This window comes from Mus caroli, chromosome 7 (genome assembly GCF_900094665.2).
Source record: "Mus caroli chromosome 7, CAROLI_EIJ_v1.1, whole genome shotgun sequence".
Taxonomy (NCBI): domain Eukaryota; kingdom Metazoa; phylum Chordata; class Mammalia; order Rodentia; family Muridae; genus Mus; species Mus caroli.
Genome location: NC_034576.1, coordinates 87,362,149 through 87,383,085, shown reverse-complemented (window position 1 = coordinate 87,383,085; position 20,937 = coordinate 87,362,149). Strand labels below are relative to the sequence as shown.

General features: G+C 36.7%; 1 protein-coding gene and 1 pseudogene across 1 annotated transcript; one reads left to right on the top strand and one right to left on the bottom strand.

The window, feature by feature from the left end:
- The first annotated feature begins 7,517 nt into the window (after nt 1-7,517).
- LOC110299219 lies at nt 7,518-8,623 on the top strand (annotated as a pseudogene).
- Nucleotides 8,624-11,283: 2,660 nt separating this feature from the next.
- Nucleotides 11,284-12,231, bottom strand: LOC110299459 (olfactory receptor 5V1-like). Its single transcript, XM_021169161.1, has one exon. The coding sequence runs from the start codon at nt 12,229-12,231 to the stop codon at nt 11,284-11,286; it is 948 nt and encodes a 315-aa protein (XP_021024820.1).
- Nucleotides 12,232-20,937: the final 8,706 nt, after the last annotated feature.

Below are 20,937 nucleotides of genomic sequence, written 5' to 3'. Positions count from 1 at the left end.
ATTGTGATTAAAAAAAAAAAAAAAAAAAAAAAAAAAAAAAAAAAAAAAAAAAAAAACCTGCATGGTACTGGTACAGCAGCAGATACTGGTACAGCAGCAGACAGGTAGATCAATGGAATAGAAGTGAAGACCCAGAAACGAACCCACACACCTATGGTCATTTGATCTTTGACACGGGAGCTAAAACCATCCAGTGGAAATAAGACAGCATTTTCAACAAATGTTGCTGGCACAACTGGTGGTTATCATGTAGAAGAATGCAAATTGATCCATTCTTATCTCCTTGTACAATGCTCAAGTCTAAGTTGATCAAAGACCTCCACATAAAACCAAAGACACTGAAATTTACAGAGGAGAAAGTAGGGAAAACCTCCAAGATATGGGCACAGGGGAAAAATTCCTGAACAGAACAGCAATGGCTTGTGCTGTAAGATCAAGAATTGACAAATGGGACCTCATAAAATGGCAAAGCTTCTGTAAGGCAAAAGATACTGTCAATAAGACAAAAAGGCCAACAACAGATTGGCGAAAGATTTTTACCAATCAAATCTGATAAGGGACTAATATCCAATATATACAAAGAGCTCAAGAAGCTGGACTCCAGAAATTCAAATAACCCCATTTAAAAATGGGGTACAGAGCTAAACAAAGAATTCTCAACTGAGAAATACCGAAGGGCTGAGAAGCACTTGAAAATATGTCAACATCCTTAATCATCAGGGAAATGCAAATCAAAACAACCCTGAGATTCCACCTCACACCAGTCAAAATGGCTAAGATCAAAAATTCAGGTGACAGCAGATGCTGGCGAGGATGTGGAGAAAGAGGAACACTCCTCCATTGCTGGTGGGATTGCAAGCATATACAACCACTCTGGAAATCAGTCTGGCAGTTCCCCAGAAAATTGGACATAGTACAACTGGAAGATCCAGCAATACCTCTCTTGGGCATATACTCAGAAGAGGTTGCAACTGGTAATAAGGACACATGCTCCACTGTGTTTATAGCAGCCTTATTTATAATAGCTAGAAACTGTAAAGAACCCAGATACCCCTCAACAGAGGAATGGATACAGAAAAATGTGGTATATTTACACAATGGAGTACTACTCGGCTATTAAAAACAATGAATTTATGAAATTCTTCGGCAAATGGATGTATCTGGAGGATATCATCCTGAGTGAGGTAACCCAATCACAAAAGAAGTCACTTGATACGCACTCACTGATAAGTGAATATTAGCCCAGAAACTTAGAATTCTCAAGATACAATTTTGCAAGAAACACATACAAAAAAAAAAAAATCGAGAAGGAATACCAACGCGTGGATATTTCATTCTTCCTTAGAATAGGGAACAAAATACCCATGGAAGGTGTTATAGAGACAAAGTTTGGAGCTAAGAGGAAAGGATGGACCATGCAGACACTGCTCCACCTGGGGGTCTATCATCCCATAATCAGCCACCAAATGCAGACACTATTGAATATGCCAGCAAGATTTTGCTGAAAGAAATCTGTGTGAGGCTAGGCCAGTATGAGGTTAGGCCAGTGCCTGGCAAACACAGAAGTGAATGCTCACAGTCATCTATTGGATGGAACACAGGGCCCCCAATGGTGGAGCTAGAGAAAGTACCCAAGGAGCTGAAGGGGTCTGCAACCCTATAGGTGGAACAACAATATGAACTAACCAGTACCCCCATAGCTCTTGTCTCTAGCTTCATATGTAGTAGAAGACGGCCTAGTTGGCCATCATTTGGAAGAGAGGCTCCTTGATCTTGCAAACTTTATATGCCCCAGTACAGGGGAATGCCAGGTCCAAGAATTAGGAATGGGTGAGCAGGGTGGGGAGAGGGTATAGGAGACTTTCAGGATAGCATTTGAAATGTAAATGAAGAAAATATCTAATAAAAATTGAAAAAATGAAAATAATACAGTAGGTGTAAGTGTAAATATGAATACAGTAGGTGTAAGTATAAATATGAAACAACAAATAAGTTGTTCACAAGAGCAACATCTTCAGAAGGTGAATATAATGTTTATACAATTAATAACTTCTTTTCACTCATGTATAATTGACCCTTTTAAAAAGGACTATAGTACTTCAATAATAACATTATCATTAAGAAACATATCCTGTTTCTTCCAAAATTATATGAAGAATATACATCCATAATAACGTAAAGCACATTATTCTTACATTATATGCTTAGCTTTTTGAAAATATTCAATAAAATATATGGCCTTGATACATGCAGTACAGAACTTATTTATGTGGAAAAGATACTTGTATTTATCCCAATAATTTTCTCTTCTTAATTCAAACATAAAGATTAAGCACTTATGAATAAATTAGACAAAGAAGAGTAACATCCTGCTCATCATATTTCTCAAGAAGAGTTTATGTAACACTTCCAAAGTAGAAATGAACAATTTTTAAACTAGAGATTCTAGGGAGCATTTATGAAATGTAACCATGTATTTCATTTGGTTCTTGGTATAATGTATAATTGATAATTGACTTGCATAGCTAGCATTAACTATCTGTAATTATTTATGCAGAATTTACCCTTCTTGTTATCATTTTCTTGAACTGTTTAGGTAGCTCAGCACTTGCAGGCCAAAGCCCAGTGTATTATTTACATATCAGTTCAGTCATTACCCCAAGTTTCCTTTTTATTATGCCATGAATCAGCATTTTATGATTTGAGTTCCTTGATTCTTAGAAAGCAACAAGTACATTGTTTTTCCATAGCAAATAAACTCAGAGATCTGCCCACCTTTTCAAGCACAAACAATAAATTTAGCTTGGTGAGATCCTATCCTAAGATTGTCATTTCCACCACACCTATAACCAAACATGCTGTGTCCCAGGCTGAATTTTAACTCAGGAATCTGCCTGCTTCATGAGCGCAAACAATGAACTTATCTGGGTGGGATCCCATCCTAAGATCACTCCTTCGTTTCCTGTTGCTCCTTTTAAGTCATGAGCTTTATTTTTTAACTATTGTCTTCCCTTTACTAACTTGTTAATATAGCTGTATCTGTTTGTTCAGGTTCATAAAGGCCCCTACACATTTCATATTTCACCCTTATATTTTGCATAGTCAGGAAATAGATATTCTTGAACTCATATTGTCCCAGTTTTTTCCCCCACAGCCTTAAAGGCTGTTCTGGAGGTCACAGTGTTTACCATTTTTCTGAGGAACAAATTCTCACCTCCAAGGTTCATGCTATGTCTAATTATCATGGTGTCATAAACCTTAATGGAGAGAGCATTCCCTGAATGAGAAACAAGAAAATATGGAAATTATTATGTAAACATGCTCCAAGCCCACAGCAACCATCAGCACTCATGGAGACCCACATCCTGGCTCAGCACCACGGTGTGGTAAAGCACATCATGCTTTCTTTTCCATGGCCATTCAGGGCTCAGTATCTTAACCTCTTTAATATGGGAAAAGTGAAATATATGAAACTCTTCCCTTCAAAAATATTAAAATGTCTGCTATATACAGAAAAAAATAGTTCCTAATTAGCAAAATAGAAATATGTCTTAAAAGTTAGCATAATGAAAACTATATTTGATTTATTGAAACATTAGCAAAACAGCATATTTTGCTTTAAAAGTAGGTCAACATAACCAGAAAAAAAATCAGTAAATTAAAACAAGTAGCCTGGTCAACAAATTAGATCAGTAGATCAAAATAAATTCACCACTTGAATGTAAGACTCATGTCAAGTGTTCATATATAATTTATATTATTCCTCCTTTATCCTTGGAGAATCCTAATAATAACTTAAGAGAGATTAAGTATATTACTACCAACCTAATAATAGAACTACATAGCTAAACAAGGTAAAATTAAGTTAATCAATTTAATGTAAACCTTAAGATAAATTTGTGGCATAGCAGTGGTATTTAAGTTTCTTGTAATGGCCCAGTAAATGTTTTCAAACCTTGGTGTGCAACCAAATATAAATATAATATATAAATACATATCTCAAACAATTATTTTAGGGTTTCTTGGCACATTGAGTAGTTTTCATGTAAACTAAATAAATTACAATTCCCTACCCCAATAAAAAATTATATGTTTATATACCTTGTAAACAAGATAAAACAAAATAATTTTGTAATCATGTGCCCAAACAGTAGCAAAAAAAAAAAAACCAAATGTATGCCAACCATTGTTTCAAAATATAATTATATTATCACATTTTCTTAAACAATGTCTTTTCATTGTTAGACAAAATGCATTTTTATGTATTATTATTTAGTGCATCATGTGAAAGTTGAGCATCATCCTCATGACCATTAAACATCTCAGATCCAGTGCAAGTAGAAACACAACCAATTTTAACACATACCAATTAACTTGACTCCTGATAGCACAATAAAATTATGTAGATAGTTAACTGATTACCTAACTGATAGATGGTAGTAGAGAGAAGCTTTAGAGATAGCTCAACAGGTATAATCACTTATTGTAGACATAGCATAGAACCCACATATGATACCCCTGCCTGGTCAGATCACTCTACCTGAACTACAACCAACCACTGGGCTTTTACCATGACCTCATCTATCAACCTCCAATCACAGATTCCTTGTGTGTCACAACCTTTCCCCACTCTGCCAAACCTCCCACTTCCTTATCCTGGATCTAAACTGATGAGACTCCCTACTGTGCCCCATTCACCCATTCTCCTAAAATTTCAAGATCTATCCAGGGTCCCACCATTTTGTGCACCATCTAATCCGACCTCCCCTCTCTGGGCCACAAATGATCTCTAGGCTTCTACCTAGACATTCCCTATTTTTCCCCCACTGATCCAAATGTATGTGTCTGCTTGTTTGTTCATACATATGTAGATATATGTGTATGTAAGCATGCATGAATACTTGTGAAATCTATGAAACATTTTGTTGGGCCCAACAAAATTGTAATATATTGATGAGTAAATGAGAATATCAATATAAATGAATGTATGTATGTATGAATCTATATATGTCTATGCATATTTGACTATATAAAGCATATTAACTCTTTTCTTTCCTTTCCTCCCTGATTCCCAAAGTGTTAGCCAGCCTATCCAAAGAGGCTTCTGGCTGCCTGGACAGAAGAGGGAATGATGGAAATAAATTTTTTACTTAATTCCACACTGCTAGTCAAACAGGTGTTAGTTGTCCAAGCCAGTGGTTTTTAATCATAGAATAAGCAAGAAAATTTTTAGGATTTTTTTTAGACGTTATCAGCAAGCATTCAGTATAGTTACAGAGCTAGAAGGCCAGAGACCATCAGTTTTAAAACTACCTCTATATCAAATGCTGTGTCTTGCTTCAAACCATTTCAGGATGAGCTGTCTCTGAGCATTGAGGCCATTTTGATGTTTATGAGCCATGCTACCATGAGGGCAGGGGAAGGATATATCAACATGGATGTCCTGTGTTGCCACCTAGGATCATGGCAATGTTCTGATCCATGCTACCAACAAGGACCCCATCTGGATTTGAATTTCAATTGCAGCCCAGGTTTGTGTTGATGTTCATGGCCCATGAAGCCACAAGAAGCCACATGGATATTCATGATCATTTGATCTGCAGCCTGATGTCATGTTGATTTCCATGAGCCATGCTGTCACTGAGGGCCACATTGATGTGGGTGTCCTGTAGTGCCTCCAAAACCTGAATGTGTTCATGGTTCTACTGTAGCTGTAAGACTGTATTCCTCATTTTTGATGTAATCGGCACCATGTGGAAGCTCATGATCTGTGCTCCTGCTAATGATAAACAGCAAGTAAGCTACTTTTGCAGTGATATTGATGATGTCAGACACATGGTTGGCAGAATGAAGAACATGGAAGGCAAAACCTTTGAAGTAGGCAAAACCTTTGCCCACTTTAACCCCCACAACACCAAAAAGTAGCAGCCTCAACAGGAAGCCATCAAAGAGAACTCTTTAAAACTGTGATTAAAATGCTGAAGTGTTGCTCTCCACAACTGGTTGCTATTGGCAGGAGTGTGGGAGAGAAACAACTCAGTTCTACTTAAGGGGCAGGCCATCAAGAACTTGACTCTGCTCCAGTAATTATATAGATAACACAATTGGACCTTTTCATTTTCTTTTTTTCTCTCTCTCTCTTCTGGGGGGAATGGGGGAGATTGGGCTGAGGAGAACACATGGATTGGCAGTTGCCTATGGAAAGACTGGGAAGTGAGAGTGATTGAGGTGCGTTATGTGAAATTCCCAAAGGATCAATAAAAATGCTATGATGACTTGGTTGCTTTGTTCCTGCAACATTTCCTGAAGCAACATTCAATTTATTGGATTAAATAAAATTTTTCTCTGTGACCTGTATTTCAATTATGTGTTGAATATAATAAATAAAAATATAGTTGTGTTACTAAATGAAAAATGGAAATGTTCAATAATTCCCACCAGAAAAATTAGATATTTGAGGGGAAGAAAATAATAACTAACATTATTTAGTTATTACTCAGTGTTTATAAACAATAGACAATTTGACTCCTTGATTTTTTATAATAATTTGTTAGTTAAAAGTAAAAAGGGTCTGAAGAGATATCTCAGAGGTTATGGTTTCTTTTCCAAATGACCCAAATTCAATTCCCACCACACATGTGATGACTGAAGTCAATGGAAACTCCTGCTCCTGGAGATAAAATGCTTTCTTCTGGCTTCTATGCACACTGCCCACATGTGGTGCACAGACAACATGCAGACAAAACATACACATGCATAAAAATAAACAAACATTTAAGTACAATTAATGATAGATGAAATGTTTCAAAAGTTAAAGGCACTTATTGCTCTTGCAAAAGACAAAGGTTTTGTTTCTGACATTCACATGGTGATCCACTACTATCTATAATTCTATTGCCAGAAGATTGAACAACATTTATGAACATTGCAAATAGCAAGAAGATACAGGCACACATGTACACCAAGTACAATGGACAAAATAGTTACATGCAGGCAAATCCTCATGCTCATAAATAAAAATAAAAAACTTCTTAAAATAATAAAAGATAATTGGAAAAATTGAAGCTCTGTAACTATATGATAAATATATAACAGAAAAAATAGATAATACAGATATAAGCAAATATAAATATAAACATGCATGTAAACATAGATATTGAAACAAGTAACACAGTAATAGATGTGAAGTTACTTCAGATAGCATACCAAAAATATATTCTTTTAATTTTTTTTTAGTCTTGTGAAGATTATATGCACTAGTACAGGAGGGGAATGCCAGGACAAGGAAGTGGGAGTGGGTGGATTAGGGAGCAGGGGGAGGGGAGAGGATATAGGGGATTTCAGAGAGGAAACTAGGAAAGGGGATAGATAGCATTTGAAATGTAAATGAAGAAAATATCTAATAAATTTTTAAAAAAATTATTTTAATTGCAAATTTTAATTTAAAGTGTATATACTGAGCAGGCAGTCTGACTCCCTGCGCCCCCCGCCTGCAGCAACTGTCTGGAAGATGGCAGATGGAAATCCTCATGACAGTCTTCACATTTGTCTCCATCTGTACCGTGGGCGCCAATGCCTCAAAATTAGAGAAAGAGATTGGTCCAGAACAGTTTCTGGTCAGCAAGCACTATTTCGGATTAGTCAGTTTGGGGAACACCTGATATTGCAACTCAGTTCTTCAAGCACTTTATTTTTGTTGTCCATTTCAGGAAAAAGTTCTAGCATACAAAAGTCAGCCCAGAAAAAAAAGAGAACCTTCTCACCTGCTTGGCAGACCTCTTCCACAACATAGCCATCCAGAAGAAGGTCGGCATTATCCCGCCCAAGAAGTTTATCACAAGTTAAAACAAGTTGTTTGACAACTACGTGCAACAAGGTATCCATGAATTCTTAAATTACCTACTCAATACAATTGCTGATATTCTACAAGAAGAAAGAAAACAGGGGAAGCAAAATGGACGATTAGGGAATGGAGACCCATAGACAGCAAGGATAACAACAGCACTACCAGACCTAACATAGGTCCACGAAATTTTTCATGGAACATTAACTAATGAAACCAGGTGTCTTACTTGTGCTTACTATAAGCAGCAAAGATGAAGATTTTTTTTAGACTTTTCTGTTGACATGGAACAAAACAAATCAATTACTCACTGTTTAAGAGGATTCAGTAACACAGAAACTGTGCTGTGAATATAAATACTACTGTGAAGAGTGCCTGAACAAGCAGAAAACACACACAGGCATGGAAGTTAAGAAACTACTCATGATACTGCCTTTGCACCTGAAGAGATTTAAATATATGGACCAAATTCATCGATATAGAAAGCTTTCTTACCGGGTGCTGTTTCCTTTAGAACTCGGTCTGTTTAACACTTCAGGAGACACAACCAACCCTGACAGAATGTATGACCTGGTCGCTGTTGAGGTTCACTGCGGAAGTGGTCCCAACTGAAGCCATTATATTGCAATAGTTAAGAGTCATGATTTCTGGTTGTTATGTGATGACAACATTGTAAAGTAAATAGATGCACAAGCTATTGAAGACTTATACAGATTGACATCTGATATCTCCAAGAACTCAGAGTCTGGGTACAGCCTTTTCTATCAGTTTCTGGACTGAAAGGAGCCACAGTGAAAAGAAGCTTCAGCATGCTTCTCTGGTTGTTTCAGAAAGGATCCAGCTGATGTTCAAGAAGAGACAGAGAGACAGACTCAGGACGCTCCGTGCAGTAGCTCACTTTGCATACAATAAAGCAAAGACTATGGATTAACAAGCTCTTCTGGTCACAGTAGTTGAATTTTTTGCTCAAGAATCACACTGTGTGTGCAGTTCCACACATGGAAGTAAAATTAGAGGTACCAGCTGCCAGCTGTAGACATGTTTTCTGTTGTAATTGCACCAATGATGATTTGAGTTCTTCTGGAGGGCAATGAAAGAATTCGACTATGGTAAGCTGATTGAGCACACTGCACTGTGCAACAGTGCATGGCATGAATACACCGTGCATGGGAGCAGTGGCAGTCTTGTCAAGCATCCCAGAAAATACCTTTGGGCCCAACACTTGCAGTTGTCTTTCTAATGCACAGAGCAGACACAGAGCCCAGTGTCAGGAGATCAAAGATACCCGCTTCTCTGGAGAAGCATGTGTTCATATTCAGTGTATGTATATGTTGTTCAACTGGTCAAAACTGGCTTCTTGATTCCCCAAGGAGAATGACTGGCTTTGCAATGATCTTTTTTCCATATTTATTTTACTTAAACTGGTTGAGTCCAAGCGTTGTGTAAAGTGCTGGTAAATCTACCAGCAAGTCTTAGCATAATTTATTAGTTTGTCAGCTTAACTACATTCTTTCACTTTGAAATTTGCTGACTTGTGGGTCCACATAAAAATTTTTAACAAATCCTTAGTTCTGAAGATAACATAAGCTTTGGATAAATGACAAAGAAATCAAACACAAACCAACTAACAAATTTCATCTCTACTGACTAGACTTCATAATGGAAAAGGTGCTTTAAGTCTATTTATTATAAAATAAAACATCAGTTGTCTTACCAAAATTTGGATCTAGCATACCTCAATACTTACTTCCAGGCAAGAAGACATTGATAGGACTATTATAGAGTCACTAACTATTTTATGATTGGATTTCATACCTGCTCCCCAAAAGAGACTTTCATGTTTGTTATTGCAATCCCAGTCAAATGCCCATAACTGTGATAAAAAAAAACACTTATAAAACAAATTTGGGACAAAATGGCATTTATTTCATCTTACAATATACAGTACATAATCAAGAAAACTCAGAACAGGGACTCAAGTCAGGAACCCAGAGTTAGGAAATGAAGCAGAAACCATAGAGAAAAACTTCCTATTGCCTTGCTCCTCATAGATTTCTTATCTTAATTTTTTATACAACCCAGGATTACCAGCTCAGTGGTGGTACTTCCCATTGTAAGCTACAAATACCTACATCAAAATTAATCAATAAAACACCTGGTGAGTCTTCCTGAAGCTCTATCCATGGTATCTCCCAAACTATGAGATCTCACCCAGGTCCCACATTTAGTTCCTCAATCAAATCTGGCTTCTAGAAAGTTATACCTTACCTTTTCTCCAACAGAAAGGCCCTTTAATACAACATGCAACCTATCCACATAGGCGTGTATACCTTCACACTGTGGGAAATACATCCTGCTCAAAGGTCAAGGATAATATGTACTCCTGACTTCATTACCCCAAGTTATTTCCAACCTGTAGGTCCAGCTTTCCCATGTGTCTGCTATTCTACTCCAATCTGCTTTGTCTATATCAAACTTAGAGCTAATAAAGGAAGTGCATATACCCAGACTTTATCACAAAATACCAACAATCTGACAAATTAGGCCACTATCTTCTCTCCAAAATGTACTAGTACTATAGAAATGTTTGCCAAATAAGACTATTTAGATAGGCATCAGAAGACAGAATTTAAAAGAACAATCATAAATGTGATCAAAGAATTCAAATAATTTAAAGAAACACAAAGAAATAGAACAATGAAATTAAAGAGAGTGGTCTTGTAAGATAGCAGTGGGAGGGGAGAAGGCCCTTGATCCTGGGAAGGCTTGATGACCCATTGTAGGGGAATGCCAGGGTGGGGAGGCAGGAGTGAGTGGGTGGCTGAAATAGTGAAGGAGCACATTTATAGAAGCAGAGGGAGGGACGTTGTGATAGGGAGTTTCTGGAAGGGAAACCAGGAAAGGAGGTAACATTTCAAATGTAAATAAATAAAATATCCAATAAAAATATTTTTAAAAAGAGAAATTAAAAAGAAAGAACTCAGGCAGAACAAATGACTAAGTGATAACCAAGAAATACATCAATAAAACTAATAGAAATGACAACAAAAACTATCTACAGCTTTAGAGCTGATTTCCTAATGAAAAATTTCAGTCAGAAGAGTGGTGAACAATGCATTTCCAAGTCCTTAAAGGCTTTGATGACCAATGTAGTATATATACCCGTAAAAACTATGTCATATATAAAGGATAAAGGAAAATGTTCTACACTATAAACAACCAACAAATCAAATCTAAGGAAACATGAGAATCAATATTACAGGTTAAAGATACAAATAAGTATAGCCAAGACAAAAATCAAGAACAGGATGACTACAATCAACACACATTTCAATAATAAATTTAAACACAAATAACTTCAATTCACTAACCAAAAAAACATGCCAACTGCATGAATCAAGAATCTACAAGAAGTACATCTTAGCTTGAGAAGACTTACATCATTCTCTCTGTGAACATATCCTAGGATGTAAAACTTTTCTTAGAGCTCCTTTGACTTCTGTGTTTCTCAGACTGTAGATTATGGGGTTTAACATGGGAGTAATGACCCCATACAACATAGAGATGAGTCTGTCTCTACCAGGAGAGTGTTGACTGGAGGTTGGACGAATATATGTAAATATAGTGGTGCCATAGAACAAGAAGACTACAAGAAGATGGGAAGCACATGTGGAGAAAGCTTTGCGCTTTCCTTCAGCTGACCGGATCTTTAGGATGGTGGAGACTATGTATATATAGGAGATCAGAGTGATCAGAAAAGCACCAACCCCACAGATACCTCCTATCACTAAAACAAGCATTTCTGCAATATAGGTAGATGAGCATGACAGGGCCACCACAGGTGGAATATCACAGTAGTACTGATTAACTCTATTAGAATTGCAGAAAGACAGGCTAAAGGTGGACATTGTGTGGACAAAGGAGTTCAGAAACCCAGCTGCCCAAGTCCCAAACAACAGCTGCACACAGCGAACCTTGGTCATGATGAGGGAGTAACGCAGAGGAAAGCATATGGCCACATAGCGGTCATAAGCCATCACAGCCAGCAAGAAGACTTCAGTCCCAGCTAGGGCCACCAGGAAATAGAGCTGTAAAGCACACCCAACAAAGGAAATGCTGTGATCCTCAGTCAAGAGATTCTTAAGCATCTTGGGGACAGTCGCTGATGGGCAGAATATGTCCAGTAAGGACAGATTTGCCAACAGGTAATACATGGGAGTTTGAAGCTTTTTCTCAGTCACAATGGCCAAGAGGATGAGCCCATTTCCCAGTAAAGTGATCTGATAGATGATGACAAAGGTCACAAAGAGTGGATAGCGCACTTCAGGGAGGTCAGAGAGCCCTATGAGGATGAACTGAGTCACTGTGGTAAGATTGTAGATGTCCATCTTCTTTATCCACAGGATGTTTCTAATAGAAATGAGAGCACAGAATACAGATTAGAATGATAAAGCAGGGATCCTGCTTGTGAGAAACTGGGAATATATCAGAACATGGTTGAAGGTGGTATGTGTTACCTCTATCTTAATTATTATTATTATTGCATAGCGGTGGATCATGAAATTTTTATATGTTTTGGATTCTATTTACAAGTACATTATATACATTGTTAAGAAATATTGGTCTGTAATTCCCTTTGTTGAATCTTCCTGTGGTTTGAGGAGACTCATAGCATGAATTGAGCAATGTTCCTCCTGTTTCGATTTTGTAGAATAATTTCAGAGATATTGGCATTGAATTTTCTTTAAATGTCTGGGAGAATTCTATACTAAAATCTTCTGGCCCTGGGCATTTTCATTGTTGTTGTTATTGCTGGGGAACTTTTGGTAGGTGCTGCCTATCAAGAAAATTATCCTCTTATTTAGATCTTCCAATTTGATGGATTACAGGTTTGTAAATTCTGTCCTAAAAATTCTCTGATTACCTTTGGTGTCCATTATATGGATTTACCTTTTAGCCTTTCTAAAACTTCTGTGTATTTATACTATTTCTGAATAAGAAAATCCCCATTCCATCTCTGGAGGAAATTCGCTAAGTAACTAAACAGACCTTGAAAATTCATGACTTGTTAATCATATAGAATACTTATATAAATATTAACTTCACAATTCATGAAAAACTGATGTAATTTTCACATTACCTTAAACATTTTTTACATTCTGTTATGTCTTATATTAATGTATATGACACTAGACACTTCTTCAGTCTAAATTAAGGTAGAATTAGAGTATTACACAACTGCTTACTTCATATATTCTACTATGCAATCATATTATATATACAAATATATTCAATGGTAGATAAGACTATGATACTAAAAATTATCAAAATTATAGGAAATCATATCAACAATGAAATCATGACTGTATGAATGACCTATGACTTCTTCAACATATAAATACTTAGAAGAATTAAATGTAGAAATAGTCCTATAACTTTGATACCATATCTTTAAGATATGAACAATAGCATTTACATTAACATATGCAAAATAATGATGTTCACCAAATTGTCAGAAGAAAATAACCATACTTGTAGAAATTAATACTGTGTTTGGTGGTTTTGAAAACAAATTTTCAATAGTACCACATAATAGACAATTTGTAGTATAAGCTGGTTAGAAAATAAATGAAAATTTAGCTTCTATAGTCTGACTCATGTTTTTCCTGGTGAAACAACGAATACTTTCTTCAGTAAGTTAAAATGCACAGAAATATGATATAAATAATATATGATGGTTTTATCCCCAATTCTCACATATAATAAATCTCTACATTTAGGGGGCTAAGACCAGGGAATTGTAAATTTGAGGCCAACATGAACTACAAAGCAAAACCCTATTTTAAAATAAAATAAAAAGAGAAAGCACTGCAATGTGCTCCTCTTCATTCCTCAAGCAACAACAGATTTAGAACATAACTTCGGAATAAATAAACTTCTATTGCTAGTCTTTTCATATCTTGAACTATGAAAAATATTACAATCATTATAAATATATGTATATCATTATAAAGTTAATGAAGGATGTTCTTGGATGAATAACAATGACTGAAACAAAAACTAAATCATATCAATTATTATTGTCTCTAATTTTCACAACCCTGTGTAGCTCTTACATTTTATCATATATATTAGTCTTCCAAATAATAAAAGATGTGCAAATAGAATGTGGCACTTTTATTGCAATAGCAACATCTTCAAGCAACAAATGTTACCTTGTACAATTACCTATTGTTTCCTCACACAAATTTGGCTCTTTCAAACAAGAATGAATATAAATATATTTTAGAATATTCTGATTAAATAAACCTATCTTATCTTCAGATAATAATAATCAACATATATATATATATATAACAAAATCTAATACATTTTTATTTTTATACATTTTTATTTGAATGTATTCCATGAAACTAGTAATCCTTGAAACACAGAACATAACATTTGCTTACATGTAAAGACTGCATATATTTATCAGACTTTTCATTCTAGTATTAACATTACTTATTAACAATTTTGATGCAATTAAAAGTAAAAAAATGTTATCAATAACATTCTTCTCTGAAACAAGATCTAGAATCTGATGGAAGGATCAATGGTTTCCTAGCTAGAGATTTAGGGAAGCTTTACAAAGTTCAATCTCTCCAAGTGTATTTTATGATTACTTGATGTACCTAAAAAATATAAACATAAGATGGACATTAATAAAAGAACAATATATAGGGAAAACATTACATTTCTATTAAAAATTGTATACAATTCAGATTTTCTTACCATTTCTGACTTAGAACTTTGCATATAGCAAACTTTAAAAATATTATACAGAAATCTACTAATTTTTAGAATATTTATGTTTCTGTCACATAAGGAAATATAATAGATACAATTAAGCAAAAAATAAAACATATAGCTTAAATTATACAACATATAAAACTGTATTTTATTAGTATATTTATCAATAGCAATAAAGTATTACATTTAAATTATACTTAAAATATATTGTTACCAATAAATAGTTCCAAAAAGACAAAGTAGATGATCGAGCAAAAAATTGCATCGGTAGGTAAAAACCAAATTAACACTTGTTCTTAGGACTCACACTAGGGGTTAGTCAATAATTTATATATTCCCATTCTCTCCTTAGGGAAGCAGGATAATAAGAACTCTAGGGAGAATATCTACATTACTACCAAGTTAGGAATATGGACACAAAACTAATTAATTTGATATTTGGTTTTAAAATAATTCTATGTCACAGGAGTGCCATTTTCATTCCTTGTAATAGCCCATGGACATGGACCACCTTGAATGAACTTGGCCAATAGTAACTCTGTGATAAGATATTTATTTTGAGCCGGGCGTGGTGGCGCACGCCTTTAATCCCAGCACTCGGGAGGCAGAGGCAGGCGGATTTCTGAGTTCGAGGCCAGCCTGGTCTACAAAGTGAGTGCCAGGACAGCCAGGGCTATACAGAGAAACCCTGTCTCGAAAAACCAAAAAAAAAAAAAAAGATATTTATTTTGTGGTTTTCTATAGTGGCTTCTGTAAATAACAATAACTTACCCTGATGTAAAAGTTTGAACTTGCCTTACAGACTATAATAAAATAAAAGGTTTTATAGTAAACATATGGCCAAAGTAAAGGAGATAATTGGTGATAGGAAACTATAATTTGTGATTACAATAATCTATCATTGAACATATCATCACATTTTCTGTAAATAGCCTCTTTATAAAAGAGCAAAAATATTACTATACATATTTATTAGCACACAAATACCTTATGAAAACTATGTGCCATCAACATGAGAGAACTGCTGTGAACATAGACACAAACACATTTGAATATGAAACTTTTTAACTGCATTCTTTTTATTATTTCTTTAAATTTAATTTTCTTACTTGTTCACTTTACATCCAGATTGCTGCACCTGTCCCTCTCACCTGCTCCCACAAACCTCATATTTCCCTCCCGATTTCTACCAACCAAGGGGAGCACCCCTAGGTATTCCCCCACCCTGCCACTTCAAATCTTTGCAAGCATAGGTACATACTCTCCTCCCACTGACAGCAAAAAAGACAGTCTGGCTAGTAGAACATATCCAAAATACAGGCAACAACTTTTGGGATAACCCATGTTCTAGTAGTTCAGGACCCACAAGAAAGTCAAGTTGCACATCTGCTACCTAGAAGCAGGAAGGCATAGGTCCAACACTTTGGTGGTTCATACTCTGAGACCTCCAAGTGTCCAGATTATTTGACTCTGTTGGTCATCCTGTAGAATTCCTATCTCCTTCAGGACCTGAAATCCTCCCTCCTATTTTTCCGTAAGAAAGTTCAATTCACTTTGTGGCTGTGAGTTTCTGTATCTGTCTGAGTCATATGCTGGATGGAGCCTCTCACAATACAACATACTCATATCTGAAAGCATAACAGAGTCTCATTTGTAGTGTTAGAGATGGGTATTTGCCCATAGGATGGATGTTAATTTGAGTCGGGTAATGGTTGGCTATTTCCTCAGGCTCTTCTCCCTCCTTCATACCTGCATTACTGTAGACAGAATAAAATTTCAGTTGAAAGCTTTGTGAGGGGGCTTAGTTTTTCTATCACTTCACCCCCTGTCTAGATGGGTGGCATCATCAGATTGAATATCACCAGTGTAGTGAGTTACAGTTCAGGTCACCCCCATTGATTCTTGGGCACCTCTCTTATGCCAGGTCTCTGTCTCATCCTGGAGATGGGTCCTACCTCCTCACCTCTGTTCACTGTAGATTTTCATTCATTTTCATGGGCATCTATAAATCTATCCTGTCCTACCAAACACCAGATCCTGAATACCCCGTTCCCCTCCCCATCCCACTTCCCTCTAAATTACCTCACTCTACCTGCCTCTTATGACTATTTATTCCCCCCTTGTAAGTAAGTTTTGAGCTTACTGACTTTGGAATTCCTTCTGGTTTAGCTTATCTGAGACTGTGGTTACCATGTAACCTTGTATATTTTATGACTATTATCCACTTATAAGTGAATACATAGTATAGAAGTCCTTTTAAGACCAGTTTACCTCACTCAGCGTGATAGTCTCAAGTTCGATCTATTTCCCTGCAAAATTCATGATGACCTTATTTTTAATTGCTGAATAACATCTCATGGTATAGAAGTACTGTTTTTTTTTTAATTCATTCTTCAATCGAGGAACATCTAGCCACTTTCTGGCTACTATGAATAAAGCTGCTATGAACACAGTTGAGGAAATATCTTTAGGAGATGTTGCAGAACATGCTAGGTATATTCCTAGGAGTGGTAGAGCTGGGTCATGAGGTAGAACTATTCCCAGTTTCCTGAGAAAATGCCAAATTGATTCCCAAATTGGTTGCAGAAGTTTGCACTCCTACCAGCAATGAAGGAATGTTCCCCTTGCTCCACATTCTTGCCAACATGTGCTTTCTTATGACTTTTTTACCTTGGCCATTCTGATGGTTGTATATGAAACCTCAAAGTTGGTTTAATTTACATTTCCCTGATGACTAAAAACTTTGAACATTTCTTTAAGTACTTCTCAGCCATTTGAGAATACTCTCTTGAGAATTCACTTTTGATTTGATAAAACTTTGGGTTGATTTGACTACTCTGTACTCTGTTTTTAATTGAGTTATTTGGGCTATTGGTGTCTACCTTCTTGAGTTGTTTGTAAATTCTGGTTATTAACCCTCTGTCAGATGTAGAGTTGGTGAAGATACTTTCTCAATTGGTGGGCTGCTGTTTTTTTTTTTTCCTATTGACAGTATTATTTACCTAAAAGAAAAAAGTTCCATAAAGTTCCATTTATCAACTGTTAATCTTAAAGCATGAGTCATTGGTGTTCTCTTCAGGAACTTCTTTCCTGTACCTATGCATTCTGTTCTGTGAGATTTAGTGTATCTAGGTTTATGTTGAAGTTTTTGATCCACTTGGACTTGAGTTTTGTGCAGGGTGATAGGTATGGGTCTATTTTCATTCTTCTGCATATAGATACCCAGTTAGTCCAGCATTATTTGTTGAATATGGCTCTCTTTTTCTTTCTTTAAATTTTTATTAGAAATTTCTTTGTTTACATTTCAAATGTTATCTACTTTCCTTATTTCCACTCTGAAAATCCTCTATCCCCACCCCCTACTCACCAACAATCTACTCCTGATTCCCTGTCTTGGAATTCCTTTACACTGGGGCATCAAGCATAAACAGAAACAAGAGCCTCTCCTTCCATTAATGTCCAACAAGGCCATTATCTGCTATATAAGCTTCTTCCATGAGTCTTGCACGACCCCGACTGGCCAGCAAGAACGATGATGCAACAGGATCCTTCCACACACGTTTATTGGGAGAGCTTGATTGCAGAGGCAGAGTCACCCCAAGCCCAGAACTGGTGCTGCTTATATAGGCCTAGGAGAGGTGTGTCTCACACCTGGATTGGTTGTGCTTGGGTTATGCTTTTCACCTCATTTGCATGCCTACATCTGATTGGTTAACTTGTCTCTCATCTGATTGGTTAACTTGTCTCTCATCTGATTGGTTAACTTGTCTCTCATCTGATTAGTTAACTTGTCTCTCATCTGATTGGTTAACTTGTCTCTCATCTATTGGTTAATTTTGGTTAATTCTCAAAACCTCATCTTGACAAAAGAACTTTACTGCCTATGTATGCGTGGTGGCCAGTAGAAGCCAGGGCCATCCTGCAACGGCCATGTGGCTTCCCACATCTCCCCCTTTTTATTTTAATAAAATGAGGCTGGTCTAGGTCTGTCCAATTACGTCCATCCTCCGTGGCTCCTGTTTTAGGTCGTTCCTCTAAAGTCACAGCCTTACTCGTCATAGGGTAACCCTATTGCCACTGGGCCCCATGTCTTAGGTTGGTCTGTGCATGAGGAAAGTTGCCTGTCTCTGGATACCGCAGTGCTGTGTGACAGTAACTGCTAAATGACCTAGGGCGAACTCTACAAAAGAGGCCAGCCAAGTTTTAAAAATGAAATAGTGGGGAAATCATGATCACCCTATCGCATGCAATGAGGAAACCTCAGCAATGTGCAAGGGCTGATCAATAATCATTGAGTCTCTCTCATCCCAGTGCAATGGATCCATAAATCGGTGGGGTGCAAGAGCAGAGAACTCAGATGCTGACTAATTCTTGAGCATAGATAACCAAATTTCAGAGGAGGCACCGTTTTCAATAGCTAAAAGTGCCTGAGTTATAATCACCTTGTCACGTTTTTGTTGGGTTCTGAATTTGCATACCAACCAGAGCATGAACACCAGTCCACAGCATATGGCAGCACCAAACAAAATCACTCCCACCCATTCCTTAAAGTAAGAAAAAGCAGAGGTAAGCCAAGAGGTAAAGTATCCAAGGGTCACTGGTTCCACTCTGGTTCCATTAAGGTTCAGGATCTGTATCTGCAGCCTCTTCTGCAACCTTTCCAGCTCCTGTGACCAGTTCCCCTTCAGATAATTCAATAGGTCTGTACTTCTAATAAAAGAATTATTAATATACCTATTGGGAGTAATGCACACATGCAGAGTGGATGCCACACAACTCATTTGTATGACATCCATCATCTGTTCCATGTTATGTTGTAAAATATCCATTCTCTGATTCACTAACATTAACCCTGAGGCGATATGAGAATCCACCCTTTGCAGGGTAAGCAATGCCTCAGACTTTTTTTTCTGCTATCTGACTTATAGTATCAGCAGTATTAATTTGATATGCCCAATTAGAAATAATCTTTTTCTTTAAAAAATATACAGGGTGTAAAGGTTTATCCACATTGTTCACAAAGCATAGTGTATAATTTAAATGAAAACTAGTACTCTTATACACTCGTGGCTCTTGAGGAGTTTGTCGTGCATAAGGCACATCCAAAAAACATTCCTTAGGAAAACACAAAGGCTAGGTAAAAGAATTGGAATGTACCTGTAAAGGTACTGGCCATGATCTTACTATGGCCCACAAAGGTATACTTATCCCTGTCTCAATCATCAGGAGTAAGAATAGCAGGATCATCTTGGGATTCATATTGACCTTTCATGGTCCTTGTCAGTCGCGTCAGAACCCAAAGTGGATTTTCTTCACCCTGCGGAAAAACACAAATAGTTCCCCAGGATCTAACTAATATAGGATCCAGGCCATACCATTTATTATCANGGACATTTTTCCATTTGACCATTTCATTGGGTGATTGAGGCCATTGTCCATGTCTTTCAGCTGCTGATCTTCCAGCATCATCCAATTTTTAAAAATTAAGAGCAAATATTGTAAGGGTTAGAGCCATCTTTGGCGTCATAGCCTCTATCCCCCCTTTTTGTTTTTGCAAATATTGTTTCAAAGTACGATGGGCTCTCTCAATGATGCCTTGGCCCTGTGGATTATAGGGCAACCCAGTAATATGTTTCACTTGCATTTGTTTGCAAAATTGGCTAAATTTAGAAGAAGTATACACAGGACCATTATCTGTATTTAGCACTAAGGGCTTGCCCCATGCAGCCCAAGCCTCCAAGCAGTGAGATATGACATGAACTGCTATTTTCCCTGTCAATGGAGAGGCATGTAGTATACCAGAACTGGTATCGATGGGCACATGTACATATTGTAATTTCCCAAAAGCTGGGAGATGTGTGATGTCCATCTGCCAAACATCTAGGGGTCACAATCCACGAGGATTAATGCCCAATGAAGGCCTATTAATAAATTCTACACATCTACCACACTGTAGGACAATATCTCGAGCTTCTGTTCATGTGAGCTTAAACTTTTGTCGTAATGTAGAAGCAGGGACATGATAAAGTTGATGAAAATTCTTAGCACTGTCTATAGAACTTTGTGATAGGAAAACCATGTCTTTGGTGGCTGAATCAGCAATTNCATTTCCCTTAACCATAGGTCCAGGTAATGATGTATGTGCTCTAATATGTTGAATATAAAAGGGGTGCTCACGCATCAAAATACAATCTTGTATTTTCATCAAAATTTCAGATACTGGACTAGATTGCTTAAAATTTCTGGCAGTCTCTAATTCTAGTACAGCATTAACCACATAAACAGAATCAGAGATAATATTT